At 43.4% G+C, this 17,737-nt stretch overlaps 2 protein-coding genes across 15 annotated transcripts in view; both read right to left on the reverse strand.

Annotated features, from left to right (window-relative positions):
- Nucleotides 1-3,958, reverse strand: part of arb2a (ARB2 cotranscriptional regulator A) — a 131,811-nt gene extending 127,853 nt beyond the window's left edge. The window contains exons 1-3 of the mRNA XM_028978045.1: nt 3,875-3,958; nt 3,507-3,638; nt 3,164-3,265 (exon numbers count right to left, since the gene is read on the reverse strand). Coding sequence (XP_028833878.1) covers nt 3,164-3,265; nt 3,507-3,603 — 199 coding nt within the window. The 5' untranslated portion in view covers nt 3,604-3,638; nt 3,875-3,958. The remainder of the gene's footprint in view (nt 1-3,163; nt 3,266-3,506; nt 3,639-3,874) is intronic.
- A 963-nt stretch (nt 3,959-4,921) lies between these two features.
- Nucleotides 4,922-17,737, reverse strand: part of kiaa0825 (KIAA0825 ortholog) — a 107,458-nt gene continuing 94,642 nt past the window's right edge. For 13 of the 14 annotated variants that reach the window (XM_028983651.1, XM_028983620.1, XM_028983610.1 and 10 more), the window contains one exon: nt 4,922-5,452. In XM_028983651.1, coding sequence (XP_028839484.1) covers nt 5,299-5,452 — 154 coding nt within the window. In that variant the 3' untranslated portion in view covers nt 4,922-5,298. The remainder of the gene's footprint in view (nt 5,453-17,737) is intronic. The other variant, XR_003750126.1, reaches the window with a different exon arrangement.

Raw genomic sequence — 17,737 nt, forward strand, 5'->3', positions numbered from 1 at the left:
TGAATGCCCGCTCAGCATCTATAGGCCACTCTCCTCCTCGTCTTGCTGCTCTCCCCCTAATTTGCATTTAAAGGTACAGACACCAAAATGGCGCATCCTGGAGAAATATCATTGTGGGACTGGCTCAAAGAGGCTGTAATTCTGCACCACAGATGAATTTCGAAAGAAACTTCAGATACAGAATTAGGGGACCACTAAGACAATGTAGAAGCAAAAACTAATTTTCCTGTCAGGTGAAGAAATGCTGGTGAAAGATGGACTTAGATTTCTTAAAGTTGCCCAATACATACGTCTATTCTGTAAATAAATGAAAGGATGATGAGGATGATTGGATGGAGCCTCTTCAGATCCTGCAGATGAATCTTCAATTTAAATACAACTTAATACAGAGCAGCCTAATTTACTGTTTTAGCGCTGGGAGGGAGATCATTTAAAAAGAAAAAAGAAAATAACTTTTTGACAACCAAAACAATTCCTTTAGCTAAGATAAGTACAGATCTTAGGGAAAAGATGGTATTAATGGCAGAAGCTAAAAGGTGTGCACAAACTGGGGAACAAGTGAACAGAAGAACATTAAACCCTCGCCCTCATACAGGCCAGATTGAAGCTGCTTTCCATAGAAACAAAGTAAAGCAAGGAGTAATATTTAAAACCTGATTAGTTATGAGGCAAAGCGGAGGAGCTCAAGTTGAGGCCGAGGCGTGAGCAGTGAGCGCCGATGCAGCCTCATCTATCCTGCTGCTGACACTGCAGGCTAATGAAGGCAAAAGGAGCATTAAATTGAATTCTGACCTCTATGATTGCATGACGCCAAATCGCTAAAAACTCTGAGTGCAGACACTTAACCCGGATCGCCTGAGGGTATCTTATCCTCCTACTTTCTCAATTTAGTCTGCCGCGGCAAGAACCAAGGGAGGGGGAGAAAAAAAAAAAACTTAAATAAAAAAAAAAGCGGCAACATCAGTGCCATTAGTAGGTGATAAATCCAAAAAAAAAAGCAGAAAATGTTTCTCTGGTGGACCGGATTGGTGTGCAGAGCAACACAGAACACCGTAGTGAGCAGAGACCAGAACTATTATTACCAGAGGGGGGGAGATTATTGAAATGAATTATACATTCAAGGTGTGGGTGGGGGGAGTCAAGTAGTGTGCAAGATGATGAGGATGAGCAAGTGATGAAGATGGCTCGGCCTCAGCACACTCACTGTGTTGCACAGCTGTCTGAAAACACCCCCCCCCTTCTTTTCTCTTCCCTCTCGGCTGCATAATTATCCATTTCTCGGTTCGGGCTGTAATTAGGTGTACATAACCTCGGCTTGTGCTAATGAAAAAGGCCCGTGGGCTGACGGGATGAAGCCGTCATCACTATGATTAAGATAAAAAAAAAAAAAATAATTTTATCAGTGGCAGACACTGATATTCCATTACATCCCCCACAAACTCATACGGCCCAGGTTTTGAAATGTTATGTTACATGTATCTGGGCATGGTTGGATAATGTCACATGAAGTATGTCTTTTGCATTTACATTTACTTCCGGCTAGTTATCTGCATAACTACCGGCCCTTTTGGTTGCAATTATTTCTGAAACCCAGAAGACATATAAACAACGAACAAAGTCTCAAATGGAAGGAGTCAACAGGGGTAACTAACTGTCCTCCCTGCACCCTACTTCTGGACTACTTAAGCCCCGCCTCATGTCCGCCTCATTTGACTGTACTTGTTCGTAATGCACCATGTTCATGGGCAATCAACAGATATTGGTGGTGTAATGCAAGCCAACGAGTGACACACATTTCCACTGTCACACACACACAGGCTGAGCAGCAGCAACATCCAGCAGCAGCCCGGGCCTCGTCGGGAAATGCAGCACAGCCGCCAGGCCACTGCAGCGCATCCAGCAGCTGCTGAGAGACTGACGTCTCAGAGGAAAATAAAATCCATCGGTTGACGCAAAGTGGCACTGAGGGTTTCAGGTAGATTTATTTATTTAGGCACAGGAACGGGGGCGGCTTTCGGACGTGAACAGCAAGGTTATGCAAATCCCCCCGTCAGCGGCATGCAGGGATGAGCGGGCCGCTGACAGCCCGTCCCGAACAGCCCCTGTCTCCGGAGCTGCCAGTGGAGCGACGCGTCCCCCCCGTCAAAGCAAACACAGGCAGAGGAGAAGCCTGACTGAACACAGACTGAACACCAGAGCAGTACCAAAACCCAGCGCTCTGCACTGAACTCATCAAAGAGTTTATCTGAGCAGCTGAAGCAATGATTGCTGTCAGAACGACCGTCTTGCTCATGGTAATGGTCACTTGGAGGGACAAATGACTAAAGCAAAGTTCACGAAAAAATCTCTGTTTTTGAAAATTTCCAGAAAATATTTCAAAATTATATTGTACTTGCATTTCACATTTTCTCTATTTTCATTGGTAGATTCTCACTGAAGGCATCAAAACTATGAATGAACACATGTGGAGTTATGTACTTAACACAAAGTGGAGACCTGGCCTCCACAGTCACCGGACCTGAACCCAATCCAGATGGTTTGGAGTGAGCTGGACCGCAGAGTGAAGGCGAAGGGGCCAACAAGTGCTAAACACCTCTGGGAACTCCTTCAAGACTGTTGGAAAACCATTTCAGGTAACGACCTCGATAAGCTTCAGCCAAGAGTGTGCAAAGCAGTAATCAGAGCAAAGGGCGGCTATTTAGTTGCTGAAAACATGTTTTCAGTTATTTCACCTTTTTTGTTAAGTGCATAACTACACATGTTCATTCATAGTTTTGATGCCTTCAGTGAGAATCTACAAATGTAAATGGTCATGAAAATAAAGAAAACACACTGAATGAAGAGTTGTGTCCAAACTGTTGGCCTGTACTGTATAATTGACAAAAGACTTGTCACAATAACTGTGTGTGATGGGCCGGTGGATACAGAAAGCAAAGTGGTGCTCTTAATACTTAATACAAATGACAAACAGAAATTAATAAATAAATAAAAACACTATCGCTGATAACTGATGACTATAAAACTTTGGACACACATTCCATTATACTACAATCCAGGCCAGGAAGCTACATAATACAAAAGCAACCAACAGCCAACACACATAACCATCACACAAGGCTATACAGTTACATACATGATGTACAACCTGGGAAGAAACACTTACGCTCGTTGAAAGCATACTCAAACTCCTCCAGTGTCTTGGGGAAGCTGAGGGGAGGCTCGTCCTTCTTCATCAACTCATCCAGATCTATTCTGGACAACAGATCTGACATAACAGTTGCAGACATGGTTACTTTTGTCACTGGGAGGCATTGGGGGACATACATCAGCAGCCAGATTCACCAGACAACAGTTCTTTGGTGATGAAATTACAGAAACTACCAACAAAAAGCTGCTAATCGTTCATTCAACTGGGGGAAATGCTTGTGCAAAACTGAAACAGAAAAATATTTGTCACCGATCTGGTGTGAGGCATTAAAAGCATCGGTGACACTAAGAGCACCGACCTTTGAGTGCAGTTGTCTTCTCTTTGTCGTCTTGGACCGACTGAGCCATAGTCACACACGCAGACAGAAACAAAATGAGAAGGGGTCTGGCGTGCATGGGCCTTCCTGTGGACTGGATCACAGCCGGCAACCCTGAGAGGAGGCACATGCACAAGACTTACAACCCCAGACCACAGCAGCGGGCTGGCACGAGAACGGAGTCGGTGAGTCGGTGAATCGGTGGGCGGACTCAGTGCGGGCAGCAGAGAGGACAGCGAGCCAGAGAGGTGTGGGACAGACGTGTGATGCGGTGACAACGTTTTAATGGCAAGCGGAACGACAGGCGGCTGCGGGCGACAGGCGCTCCGCAGCCGGCGGGAAACACGTACCGTGGCGCCGAGCCGAAACGCGGACATTTCAAAACAGTCGGCACGCCTCGCTTCCGCGTCGCACAACGCGGAAAACCCGCTGCGTGCGGCGGAAGCGGAAGTGACGTTACACCCCCGAGTGCGGCTGTTAAAGAGACAGCCGCCGCGTTTCGCTCGTCGGACAGAACATTTACATTTTACATTTACAGCATTTATCAGACGCCCTTATCCAGAGCGACTTACAATCAGTATTACAGGGACAGTCTCCCTGGAGCAATTTAGGGTTAAGTGTCTTGCTCAGGGACACAATGGTAGTAAGTGGGATTCGAACCCGGGTCTTCTGGTTCATAGGCGAGTGTGTTACCCACTAGGCTACTACCACCCTACAGAACAATGCAGTTCTATCGTTTATCGTTTAGTGATTCGTTTCCCCACTCACACTTTATTTGTTTTAAATTAAGAAGGCCACAAAACGTTCTAATAACGTCCTTTAGCTGTTCCCAGGCTTAGAAAAGGCAACTATGAAGAGGAGAAGCAGGTGCTACCAGGCAATCGTTGGATGCAGTGATATGTTAATTTGAGGGTTTTCAGGAGAGACACTCTTCATTGTTGACACCAGAATGTTCGGAAATTTGTTGAACAAGCTTTTCTGGCACATAATGCACTCGAAGGGACAGTCAGAGCTATCTGTACTGACACAAATCAATAAGACTGCCAGTTGTTTATCCCAAATCCATGAATCTTGTCATATTAACAATAGTGAGAAGGCTTTAAAAATTGGCCGCTCTTCATTCTGGGTGAATGTCGCTTTCTCATATAATCCCGCTTTGTGCTCTGTAGATATTGAAGGCTACATCGGGCATTTGGGGGATTTTTTTTATCTTTGGACGGCGTCTGTTTCTTTGTTGCTTTCACTTCCACACCAAACGGTTTACCTATAAAATGCCTTTCACATAAAATCTGTCTGTGGGTTTTTCATCATCTATCTACCTCCACCTGTCGTAATGTGTGCCTTTAACCATTTTCTCCAACACATCTTTTTAAAACAGTTGTTTAAACAGTCAGAAAAAGGATGATCAAGGACAAACTTTTAATTCTTCATCAAATATTTTACAAAGAAAAATGCAAATGGTTTATACTGAACTAACAGCTCCACTTTACAAGGAGCCTATAAATAAAAATAAAAACGTCTATTAAACAAAACCACCAAAGAAAATGAAGGAAAGACCAGTTGACATGACAGTAATTAAAGTATTGCATAACATGTTTTAGTAACAATGTAGGTATTTTTATTTTTTTTGCTGAAACAGGGAATATTTTAATAATGCAGTTTAGGCCTGTAGTGTGTAAGGTGGTGTACATCGGACTGTAGTACGTGAAGTGTTTTTTTTCTTTAGTAATGATTTATTTTGAGTTATTTTAACAGTATTGCCTAGACGTGTACTTTAATGAACCGTCTTTTCTGCAGCAGTCGGCTCTGCAGGTGTAGAAGAAGATTCTAGCTGGAACTTCTTGCTGAGGCTGGAGCAAACCTTCCGCAGCTCATCCACCAAAAGCTTTTCTTCATCCTCCAGAGCTGCGTCTTTCTGCATCTCCCACCTGAAACACGCATTAATGTAGAATACACATTTAAACATTGCATACATTACACTGCAGAAACATGCATGCATGTACAAAGATTCATTACACAAATCCAGAGGTCTTTATTGGTATAGTAGTGCATTAAATATCTTGTGAACACACATACGCAAAAACACAGCAACCAGAGAAGTAAGACTCATCCCATAGACACTCTCTAACATACACACACACACCCACCATCACAAAAGGGGGGGAAAGCATATCTTATCCCAGACAATCTTTTCACATAAGCTCACAGACGCACAAACACTCCAAGCTGAAGAATACCCTGATGGCCAGACCACCCCAGTGCAGAGTAACAACAAGTGAAACGCGTCGGCTCAGACTCGGGAAAAACACCGCGTGGTGTAAATGGGGTTTACTCTCCTGCTCAGTCTCTCAGTGACAGGCACACATCGGCACGCCGTTCACTCTCAAATACCACAGCTGAGGCTGGGTCTGATGAGACGGAAATTAGAGAGAACGTTGGGCTCCTCTGAAACAGGCAATGATTCAAAAAAAAAAAAAAAAAAAAACTCATTCCCTTTTGGATGCCGCTCTTCCCAGAATGAGTTCTCATGTCTGACAAAGGCCCAGCAGCCCAAGGACGAAGCCCAAACGCTGCATTATGCCGGGAGAACAGCCGACTCCGCAAGCTAAATAATATATCCACTCCCATTCACACAACACGGACACGTCCTCGCTGGGCACTCCCAGCTCTCCGGCTTGCATTCATAAAAGAGCTCTGAGTGCAGCTGGAGGTCCAGAGCCTGTTTAAACTGCCAATGGTATCACAAATACACACGGCCAGGGCTAGAGCAGCAGTGTCATGGACATCCAGAGTGGATCTGCTGTGACCCACAAACTGTTTGTGTATCAAGACACTCTGCAGTGTATTACACAGAGAACGTTGTAATCCTTTGGACAGAGCTACAAAATACCATCAGTACCAAAAAAAAAGGGATTTGATACAGTAGTGGGTAGCATTTATAAGAAACAAATAAATACATCACATCCTGTGTGCTTTAATTTTGTAGAATGTTTCTGAAAGTTGAGTTATGGCAACTGGACTTCTTTCTGCATCCACAGAACTTTGTCAGATATTTGTCAGATTGACAAAGTTCTGTGGATGCAGAATGAAACATATCTACTTTAAAGAAAGAAGTCCAGTTCCCATGACTCAACTTTCAGACAATTTCACCTGGATGACTGGGAATCTTCACAGACTTTAGTAGAATTTAGTTACAAAACCCCCCACCTCTCCTTTATCCTCTCACAGAATGGTCCATAGCAGGAACATATAGACCTCGAGTGTACGTTCAGGTCCAGTCAGTTTCTCACGCCGCACACGTCACGCATACAAAGAAGCCCGATTCTCCCTGCATCTACGCGTGCGAGTGTGTGCGAGTGTGAAGACGTTTGCATGCGTGCACGCACCTTCACCACTTTTAATGGAGTTTCTGCCTCAATCGCTTTTCCCTGTCCCCATCCGACGTGCCTCGTCTTCCTCGGCCAGTTGCCGTAATTGCAGCGCGCGGCCTAAGTTTGTTTATGTAAATATGTGTGTCGGGGGTGGGCTTGTGTGTCACCCCACACCGCCACACTCCCCTCTTTCACAGAGCCACTGGGCTGACGCCTGACAGGCCTCCCTCCCTCCCAGTCTTACTGCCACTCTGCTCCTCTAACAACACTACAAGACTAACGCGGCCGCAAGGTGGACTTGGGCAGTAAAAAAAAATTCAATCGCCGCAGTTTATCATCCTCGGCCTCTGTCCTTACTTACCAGCCAACAAACAAACGGCGGTGGCGGGAGAAACATCATATTTACAAATGTCACGGGCGTGCAGGACGGCGCGCGAGGATGGAGGGATTAGGCAGGAGAGGATGGAAATGCTAAAGGTTTTTCAATGTTTAATTTTCAAACAGGATTAAGCAGAGTGACATTTAGCTGAAGGTTACAGGCTTGACGGACCGGCGCATTGTTTTAGCCCGTATTGATATTCTGCAAGCGGCTTTCTTGTCACCAAGACAAACAGTGTTGATGAATGAAGGGGCCATCCGCGCGAAGGTGTTAAGTGCAAATCTGGGGGCGGAGAAGTGGAGGGAAGTCGGCAAGGACCTCCACCATCACGTATGGGGTAGCGCTGCTGAAACAGCTAAAACCGTGGGGCAACGGAAATATGAAATCGTGGAATTAGAGCTCATTAAAGAATGCTTTTATTCAATATTATTTTCAAATTTAGGCCTGCTTCAATGCTAGGTTGTCTAAAGATGCGAAGAAAGTTCAGTTCATCTTTATTATCAACTGACTTCATATTATTTTTGGCCTTACTGATGATGTGACTGGTTTAATTCACACAGTTAAACAGATATTTTCTTTTTAATTGTTGTCCTAGGGCCGTCCTTGGATTGCTGCTATATCTGCCTGAATCCCTTTACACCTCATTCTGCCTGGTTTACAACGTGGAGAATCTGCTAGTGTATCTGACTACAGCCTGTGCCTGTTTATTGTAGCACTATGCGTGTTGACGGGATTTCCAGATGCAGCTTGCTGGAAATTCTACACCCGAGGTGGCACTTTTGTTGTTCCCGCAGCACCGCACACTGGTGTCAACTACAGCTCCCTATCATGTTGCACTGCTTAATCAATAATTGATGTTACGGCACTGAAACACTGTACAGGCTATAGTCTCCAACACATCACATCACACTGAGTCTAAATCAGTCTGTTGCTCTTGAGAAAAATGAGTCTACACCATAGTCAGAGGTCAGCACTGCAATCTGGTCTTTATTTGTGGCTACGTGTATCAGAGCACAACAGTGATAGTTGTTAGTGTGTGGTAGTGTGTTATCATGTTTTCAGTGTGACCTAGTAAGAAAAAAAGGGTTACAGAGGGTATAGAATTTCTACAAACAAGATGACAACAAAGTCACAGGTTCAAACCCCACTTACTACCATTGTGTCCCTGAGCAAGACATTAAAGCTGAATTGCTCCAGGTGGACTGTCCCTGTAAGTACCAAGTCGCTCTGGATAAGTGAGTCTGAATAGCGAAAATGTTGATTCTGCTGGAACCCATCCCAAGACACTGGGTGCAGGGCGGTGACCCACCCTGGGCAGGCTGACAGACCACCACAGGGTACACAAACAGAAACACACGCACACAGCGTCTGGCCTAGCAGGTAAGAAAGCAGACCCGTAATCAGAAGGTTGTCGTTTCGAATCCTGATGTGTCACTAAGGTGCCACTGAGAAAACTAACATCCCCACACACTGCTCCGTGGGTGCCTGTCATGGCTGCCCACTGCTCACTAAAGGTGATGGGTTAAAAGCAGAGGACACATTTTGTTGAGGCACCATGCTGCAGTGATTCACAATGACAATCACTTCATTTTCACATGCACGCACCATACCTTTGGCTTTGCATTGATAATTGACCCAATCCTTACTGTTTTCGCAATTTTATTGTATGCTTTCATCAGTAGGCAAATGCAGAAAAAAATTTTATGAATGCAGACTTCAATGAACGATTCTGAAATTAGTGCAAATTAGCACTGCCTTAATGAACTCTGGTATGTTTTTGCTCCTCTCAGCAGATGCTCAGGATCGGGCGGGGCCCCTTTCAACGTGTCTGTGTCTTAATACGCCCGATCTGATGTGGTCTTTCATTCGCTCAGCTTGCCTCATTTTTCATGCATTAATGTGTGTCCTGCTGACACCGCCGATTCTATGAATGCATCAGAAGGGGCACGCCTTATTACCTGGAAAGTCATTTGGCATTTCCACTGAATTCCCATCATTTGAGGAGTAAAAGGAAATACCTGTCAACTATATACTGTATGTTTAAGTCATTTTAAAAATATACCTGGACACTTCACAGATCACTATCCAGCACGATGTGTCAAAGAACACGGTAGCCCAAGCTGTGCGGAATCACACCCATCTGTGATGCACACATATATATAACAGCCAGCTGGTCTGGAGAAAAAGTCATATGTATATGTTTATGCCAAATGTTTGGCCCCCTAATTGAATTATAAAAAGATAAAGTTCTTAAACTGAAGTGATTGTCACATGTGATACACAGCAGCACAGCACACGGTGCACACAGTGAAATTTGTCCTCTGCATTTAACCCATCACCCTGAGTGAGCAGTGGGCAGCCATGACAGGCGCCCGGGGAGCAGCGTGTGGGGACGGTGCTTTGCTCAGTGGCACCTCAATGGCACCTTGGCAGATCGGGATTTGAACCGGCAACCTTCTGATTACGGAGCCGCTTCCTTAATCTCTAGGCCACCACTGCCCCCTTTTAGGCCACCACTGCCCCAAGATATACTTGTAATATTATTTTATTGTCAAAAAAAAAAAAAAAAACCTAACCCTAGTCTGCAGTAACACATTGTTAATGTTGGTAATATTGGAGTATCTTTGGTACCCTTACTCTGCTTGAAAGGGTGCTGGAAATGATGCAGTGAATCTGTGCATCTGATGAAGGCAAACGGTGGATATTTTGATGAAACATAATCTACAATTGTTTTATTAAGTGTTCTTGTAATAAATACACACACATTGCAGGATTTGGCCCATCCTTAGATAAAAAAAAAAATTAATGCAATTTCTGGTGAGGAATAAATGAGGACACCCCCACATATTATCCCACTTAAAATGGTTAAAAACACACACAGTTGTATCACCTGAGGTGCATATGATCAGTACATCGTTACCCAGCATTGTAAAGAAGCCTTGCCTTGGTTAAACCTTAGATTAGTTTGGTGTGCTCCTGACTGTTGAAGTGAGCACCATGGTGAGATCTAAAGAGCTGTCTGATGCCATCAGAAAGAAGATTGTGGCTGCTTATGAGTCTGGTAAGGGATTTAGAAAGAATTTGACATCAGCCGTTCCACCATCCGAAAAATTGTTTACAAGTGGAGGACATTCAAAACAACTGCCACCATGCCCAGGTCTGGCCGTCCAAGCAAATTGACCCCCAGAGCAGATCGTAAGATGCTCAAAGAAGTCATAAAAAATCCTAAAATGTCATCACGGGAACTACAGCAGGCTCTGGCTACTGTCAATGTGAAAGTGCATATCAGAAAGAGACTACACAAGTATGACTTTCATGGGAGGTGTGCAAGGAGGAAACCTTTGCTCTCTAAGAGAAACATTAAGGCCAGACTGAAGTTTACCAGAGCGAACGTGGACAAAGACAATTACTTCTGGAATAATGTTCTTTGGACACATGACACCAGAACAGAAGACATGTTTGGTGTAAGCCAAATACAGCCTTCCAAGAAAAGAACCTCACACCAACTGTGAAGCATGGAGGTGGCAGTATCTTGGTTTGGGGATGCTTTGCTGCAGCAGGACCTGGCCAGCTCACCATCATAGAATCCATCATGAATTCTACTGTGTATCAGAGGGTGCTTGAAGAACATGTGACACCATCTGCAAAAAAATTAAAGCTGAAGCGGAACTTCATGTTCCGCTTCATCACAATGACCCAAAGCATACCAGCAAATCCCCCAAGGACTGGCTAAAAACTAAGAAATGGAGAGTCCTGGAATGGCCAAGTCAAAGCCCTGATCTTAACCCCATTGAGGTGCTGTGGGGTGACTTGAAATGGGCCCTCAAACATCTCACAGCTGAAAGAATTCTGCGTTGAGGAGAGGGGCAAAATTTCTTCTGGTCGATGTCAGAGACTGGTAAAAGGCTACCAAAGGTGTCTCACCAAAGTTATATCAGCCAAAGGGGGCAACACTAGTTATTAGGGGGTAGGGTGTCCTAACTTTTTCCTCCATTAAAATACACATTTTTGTTCATATCTTTTTTTTTATGTGTAAAATGTTATAAATCTTTGTTGTTTAATTGTAATTAAGTCACTTTCTTTTCCAGACACACATAAAAACATGATTGGACATTGATATGTGAACATTTCCTGGTTATTTAAGAGCTGGTTATTTAATGGAGTGTCCTAATTTTCTCACATGACTCTCTCTCTCTCTCTCTCTCTCTCTCTCTCTCTCTCTCTCTCTCTCTCTCTCTCTATATATATATATATATATATATATATATATATATAAAAATTTTGTGCTGTGCAGTAGCAGTGTGGCTCTGTTGGCTCGTCCCTGCAGTGGTCCTGTGCCTGTGTAGTGGAGACAGCTCCTAATAAGAGTGCAATGAGTATCCTGGCCTCTACATGACACCGACTGTCAGACTCGGGAGAGAAGGCTTTTTTCCAATGTACACTGTACTGTTTTGGTGTGTGCTTGTGTAAGAGTTCCTGTGTCTGAGGGATATCGGTTCCAGGTCACTTTTATGCAGGTTCTGACTCTCTTTGCTTCTTTAATAAACGTGAAAAAAGGAACTGTGTGTCAAGCACAGTGGAGAGGAGAAAGATGGCTATTGAGAGGTTAATCAGAAACCTTAGCACCCATGCTAAGCACTTGAAGGCTCAGCGGGAAAGGGGAGGCTAAATATTTAAAGTGGTAAACTTGGGGAAAGGTCACGGCTTTCCTGTGGGTGGTAATGCGCTGGGCCGGCTGACAGGGTGGGGGACGTGCGGGTCCCCAGGCTGCAATGTGAAACAAGTCCTCTCATTTCATGTTGGCGAGTGCGGTGGTCATGCAACACCCGGCGAATGAGCCGTGACACGTTGAACGCTAAACTTGCTGCCGTGCCCTTCAATCAAGGGTGCAATTGCTGTGATAGGCACAGGGTTACACAATGCACTTCACACTTACACATACAAGCAACTGTCTTTCTCTCATACTCAGACACATGCCTCTGGATGAATTACATGCACTGAACTTGTGCATCCTCAGAACATTGTCAAACGCTGATTTCACACACACCTTGACGCTGAAGTTTGACCATTTAACCTGCATTTAACATTTGGTTAGAGTCACACACCCACTCACACACACAGTCAGGGGAAAAAATATTTGAACCCCTTCTCATTTTGTAAGTTTGCCTACTAACAAAGAAGTGATCTCTCTATAAAATTAATGGAACAGTGAGAGACAGAACAGTAACAAAGAAATCCAGAATGCATTTCAAAACAGTAATAGTAATATTAATAGTAAATTAATTTGCATTTTCATGAATTAAATAAGTATTTGATTCCTTTGAAAAATGTGCTTTAGTACTTGGTGGCAAAACCTTTGTTGGCAATCAGACGTTTCTTGCCGTTAACAAGGTTTGCACATAGACATTAATGTTTTGTGACTGATGTTTGGCAACCTAAACCTTCAGCTCCCTGGGTCTGGGGCCATTCTAAGATCTTAATTAGCTTCTTCTTGAGAGAATCCTTTGTTTCCTTGGCCATGTGTTTTAACTCATTGTCACACTGGAATACCAACCAACGACCCATTTTCATCTGAGTGAAGGAGGTTCTCTCCCCAGATTTGATGGTACATGGCCCCATCCATCCTCCCTTTGATGCGGTGCATTTGTCTTGTCCCCTTGGCAGAATAACAGTTCACCCTCCAAACACACACCATGTTTGATGGTGGGGACAATGTTCTTGGAGTCATATAGTCCCAACTGCCTTGAGAACATTGACTTCCTATCAAGTAGTTCTGGGCTGGTTCTACACTGTTCTCTTTAATATTGAAACTCCATGAGGTGAGATCTTGCATGGAGCCCCAGAACATGAAAGCAGTTATTTTATGGCTCTTCCATTTGTGATTAATCGCACCAATTGTTGTCACCTTCTCATCCACCAAGCAGGAGAGGAACTACCAGACCCCTGTCATCAACAGGAGCCCAGTGGAGAGAGTGGACTGATACCTCGGAGTTCACATCATGCAGGACCTGTCATGGTCCTGTCACATCAACACCGTGGTGAAAAAGGCCCGGCAGCTTCTCTACCACCTCAGACGCCTGAGGGACTTTAGACTGCCCTCCAAGGTGCTTAGGAACTTCTACTCCTGCACCATAGAGAGCATCCTGATGGGAAACATCTCAAGCTGGTTCGGAAACAGCACCATGCAGGACAGGCGAGCCCTACAGAGGGTGGTTCGATCAGCTGAATGCACCATCTGTACAATGCTCCCTGACCTTCAATCTATCTACAGCAAGCGGTGCTGGACCAGGGCCAGGAAGAGAGTGAAGGACCTCCGCCAACCCAACAATGGACTGTTCTCTCTGCTGCGATCAGGGAAGCGCTTCAGCTCCCTGAAGTCCAACACAAAGAGAATGAAGAGGAGCTTCTTCCCGCAGGCCATATGACCTCTCAACAACCACAACACTTCAAGGCCAGAACACTAATACACTTCAGCACTTTCAATTTCACTTTCAATCACTTTTTTTTAACTTTTTACTTACACTTTACTTCACCCTACCTGTTAAACATATTTTATGTTAAAAACATAAAAGTGTAATATATTGGTTATGTTTGCAATATTTGGATATTTGTTCATTGTATACTTGCAATACTGTTGTCTATAGCAGTCGCTAAAGCATTTCACTGCATATCATACCGTGAATTTGATTTGAGCTGCTTGGCAATGGTCTTGCAGTCTATTCCTTGTGTAGGTCTGCAATATTCTTCCTGACATCCTTGGACAGCTCTTTGGTTTGGAATCTGGATAGATTGATTGCTTCTTTGGATGAGTGTCTTTTATACAGGCAATGAGTTGAGAAGCTCTCAATGTCAGATCCTTACCTGTGTAAAATATTAATCTTGTTGATTAATAGAGGATCAAATACTTATTTAATGAAAATTAATTTATAGCTTTTTTGAAATGCATAGTTTTTAGATTTTTGATATTGTTCTGCCTCTCACTGTTCAAATAAACATTGAAATTAGAGAATGAGCAAAATATTTTTTTCCCTGACTGTACAAGCATGTGTTTGAGAACATGGACTTAAAGTCAATTGGAGCTCATACACTAACAGACTTCAACTTGTCTTGAGCTGCTGTTTTCCACTCACATACACATACTTCGACCCTAAGGCTTGACTTTTTGGGTTGCAGTTTTAAAATGCTCTCTCTCTCACTCTTTCTTTCTCTCTTGCTCATACACACACATCCACATACACACCCTTTACCTTCTCTAGATTCTGAACACACAACATGTACACACTCACACATAAAGTTCAACTTGACTTGAGCTAAAGTTTGAACACACAGACACTTCGACCCTAAGGGTTGACTTGAACTAAAGTTTGAAGCTTCACTTACACACACGAGCACACACACAGACACGCACAATCCATGTTCTGGCCCTAAGGCTGTGGGACAATGATCTGTCAGTGTGGGTGGATGACTGCTGACAGTGAGAGTGGGAGAAATTGCGAGCACCGTGAGACCCACTGTACACACATGCGTACACACACACATAATACTTTTGCATGTCCACTTACAACGACGATATAGGACATAAAGCCTGGGGGGGCAAAATTAGAAATGAACCTGAAAAATAAAATTAAAAAAAAGAAGTGTTAGCCTTTTGCTGATGGTGAGGGACGGGGTGAGAAGCGACCAGAAAGGTCAACGGTTCTTTAACTGCCTGCCACATTAGAACCAGGACCCGACGAGAAGTTTACCGGCTGCGACACTCCAAAGTGAAATAAGCTGCATCCACTGCTGTAGCTGCGCCAGAGAACCAGTTGGACTCCAGGGATCAGCACCACAGACAGCGCCACAGAATGCATGGCCAAAAAACTACACGGGGTCCTAGTGAACCGGAATTGATCTCTTCATCGATGGTAACTTAAGCACATTGTAAGTCGCTCTGGATAAGGGCGTCTGCCAAATGCCGTAAATGTAAATGTAAAATAAAAAATGTAATCAACTCATAACCACAATTTTAATACAACATTTATTTATTTTATTGACCAAAATCCCAAACGTTAAAGGGCCATCTTTACTTTACTTTACTTTACTTTATTTGGCAGACGCTTTTATCCAAAGCGACTTACAATGGGAAGACACCAGCAATTCTCGTTCGATTTCTATAGAATATCAAGTATACAAACTAAGAGCCCTGATAAGGCTTAGACTTGTCATTGAAGAACATGCTCGGAGAGTGTTGGGTGCTAGACTAAGAAAAATTATAATGTATTTATACATTTTGTATTTGTTTGTTCAATGTGTATGCATGTGTATGTGTTAAATTTGTCTGTAATATTTTTGGAATAAGAGGGTTTTCACCTTCTTCTTAAAAGTGATGATAGTCTCGGCTAGTCGTGTGGAGGAGGGCAGGTTGTTCCACCAGCCAGGGACAACAACGGAGAACAGACATGATTGGAATCGGAGACCCCGTGAAGAAGGAATTTTTAGTCTCCTTTCGTTTGCCGATCTGAGAGAGCGTGTAGGAGTGTATCTAGGACAAGGATTTGAACTCAATGCGAGCAGCTACCGGGAGCCAGTGGAGGGAGGTAAGAAGAGGTGTAACATGGGTGTATTTTGGCTGATTGAAAATGAGACGGGCTGCCATATTTTGGATCATCTGGAGTGGTTTTATGGTGACTGCAGAGGCTCCAGCCAGGAGAGAGTTACAGTAGTCGAGTTTGGAGATGACCATTGCCTGGACGAGGAGCTGCGTAGCCTGTTGTGAGAGAAAAGGCCATCTCAGTCCGTTTCGTTGGGGCTGAGTTATTTATTACACACTTATTTCCCATCATTTTCTTAGCTCTTAATAACACTTGTAGATGGGCTGTTTACAGACTTCTTAGATTTATAGACAATGGCCATACCAAACCAAACACTGTGATATTTTATGAAGTTGAACCCTTCCTTACAATATCCATCAATCTGATTCTTATGACAAAGATTAAATGGCCATTAACAATTGTATGTATAATGACACATTACTGCTGACCCCTTTTAACCCTTTGCTTCCACAACAGTGAATAGGGACCTGTGGACAGCAGAAATGGCAGCTCCTGTAAATGGTTGTGTTTGCCTGCTAGTTTAACACATCTTCTAAGCTGACCAATGCAGTGGAAGTCAGTGGGAATGTCTTGAGGACGAGTGTAAAGGCCTGTTGTTTGTCCTGTCAACTTTACTGAAATCGCTGTGGTCCAAAACACACCAGGCATGCCGATTATCAGGAAATCATATTACATTTACCGTCTCCATTCCATGTTTGGACAGCAAACTGCAAATCCTGGAAATCCTACTGGTGATGCAGCCGTGTGAAGGCTACATCACAGTCAGCACTTCCCATGAAAGACTTTTGTTCAGCGAGCTTTCTTGGAGTAAAAAGTGTCACAAGGGAGCTCACCCGAGGAGAAGCTTCGGGATAATCAGGGGACTGAGCAGACCGATGTGGGGTGACCCCCGCCTTAAACGTGCCCACCGCACTGTTACAAGAAGTAATCACCAGCTCCCCAGCGCTTTCTGAAGTCAGTTAATGAAAGTTTGTGCAAATTTGATGTAGCTTAATTAACGAATATTTTAAGCCTTGCCCTTAATTAATGGGGGCATTTCCATTTTAATATGTTTGCCGACTGTTCCCGCATTTATTTGGACCGCAAGCAGCTAGAGGAAGAGGATGCTGCAGAAGCCATTAGGATTCATTCTGCACTGAGGAAAAGATCATTAGGACATTATGTGAATTCAGCCCAAACTCCCAAAACTGGCATGTTTTTTTTCCCACAATTATTCCAACACTGTACATTCATAGATTAAATATTTAAAATTTACATAAAACTCACTCTATCAAATTTCTATGTTTCATATATTCTCTTATAAAGGAGATTTTCTCTGGATTCTGATTTTTTTTAATGGAAGGAGTCTACAGTGAGTTCTCATACATCATACTTTTTCATTCTAGTCGTGCTATCATCAATACATCATATGTGAAAGTCTCCTCCTTTCCCTCTCCATTTCACTCTGTTTTCTTTGCTTGTAATACACATTGTTTAAGGCACATCATAGGCTATATTCATATATGGGCCACATCCACCACCAAACCACACATTGCAGTACTTCAATTAAAAAAGGCTTATTGGTTAACTAGATAATCTGAAATTATCTCGATATGATAAATCATAAGAAAAATCCCACCAAAATATACACTTTATGCAAATGAAAAAAGTTGATGAGCATCAGGTCCCTGAGTTGTTCTTCAGATCACACCTCGAGTAGGGCTAATTGTTCATTATTTTGTTCCTCTATCTCTCTATAAGGCTTTCACTTTCTCTTGCACATTTTTCTACACACATATTGGAGAATTATAAGCATAGAACTACCTCGAATATAAAATTTTCATTTTGGGATACCACCTTTACAAACATTTCATAAACTAAGTATCATGT

Source organism: Denticeps clupeoides, chromosome 1, assembly GCF_900700375.1.
Source record: "Denticeps clupeoides chromosome 1, fDenClu1.1, whole genome shotgun sequence".
NCBI classification, from domain to species: Eukaryota; Metazoa; Chordata; class Actinopteri; order Clupeiformes; family Denticipitidae; genus Denticeps; species Denticeps clupeoides.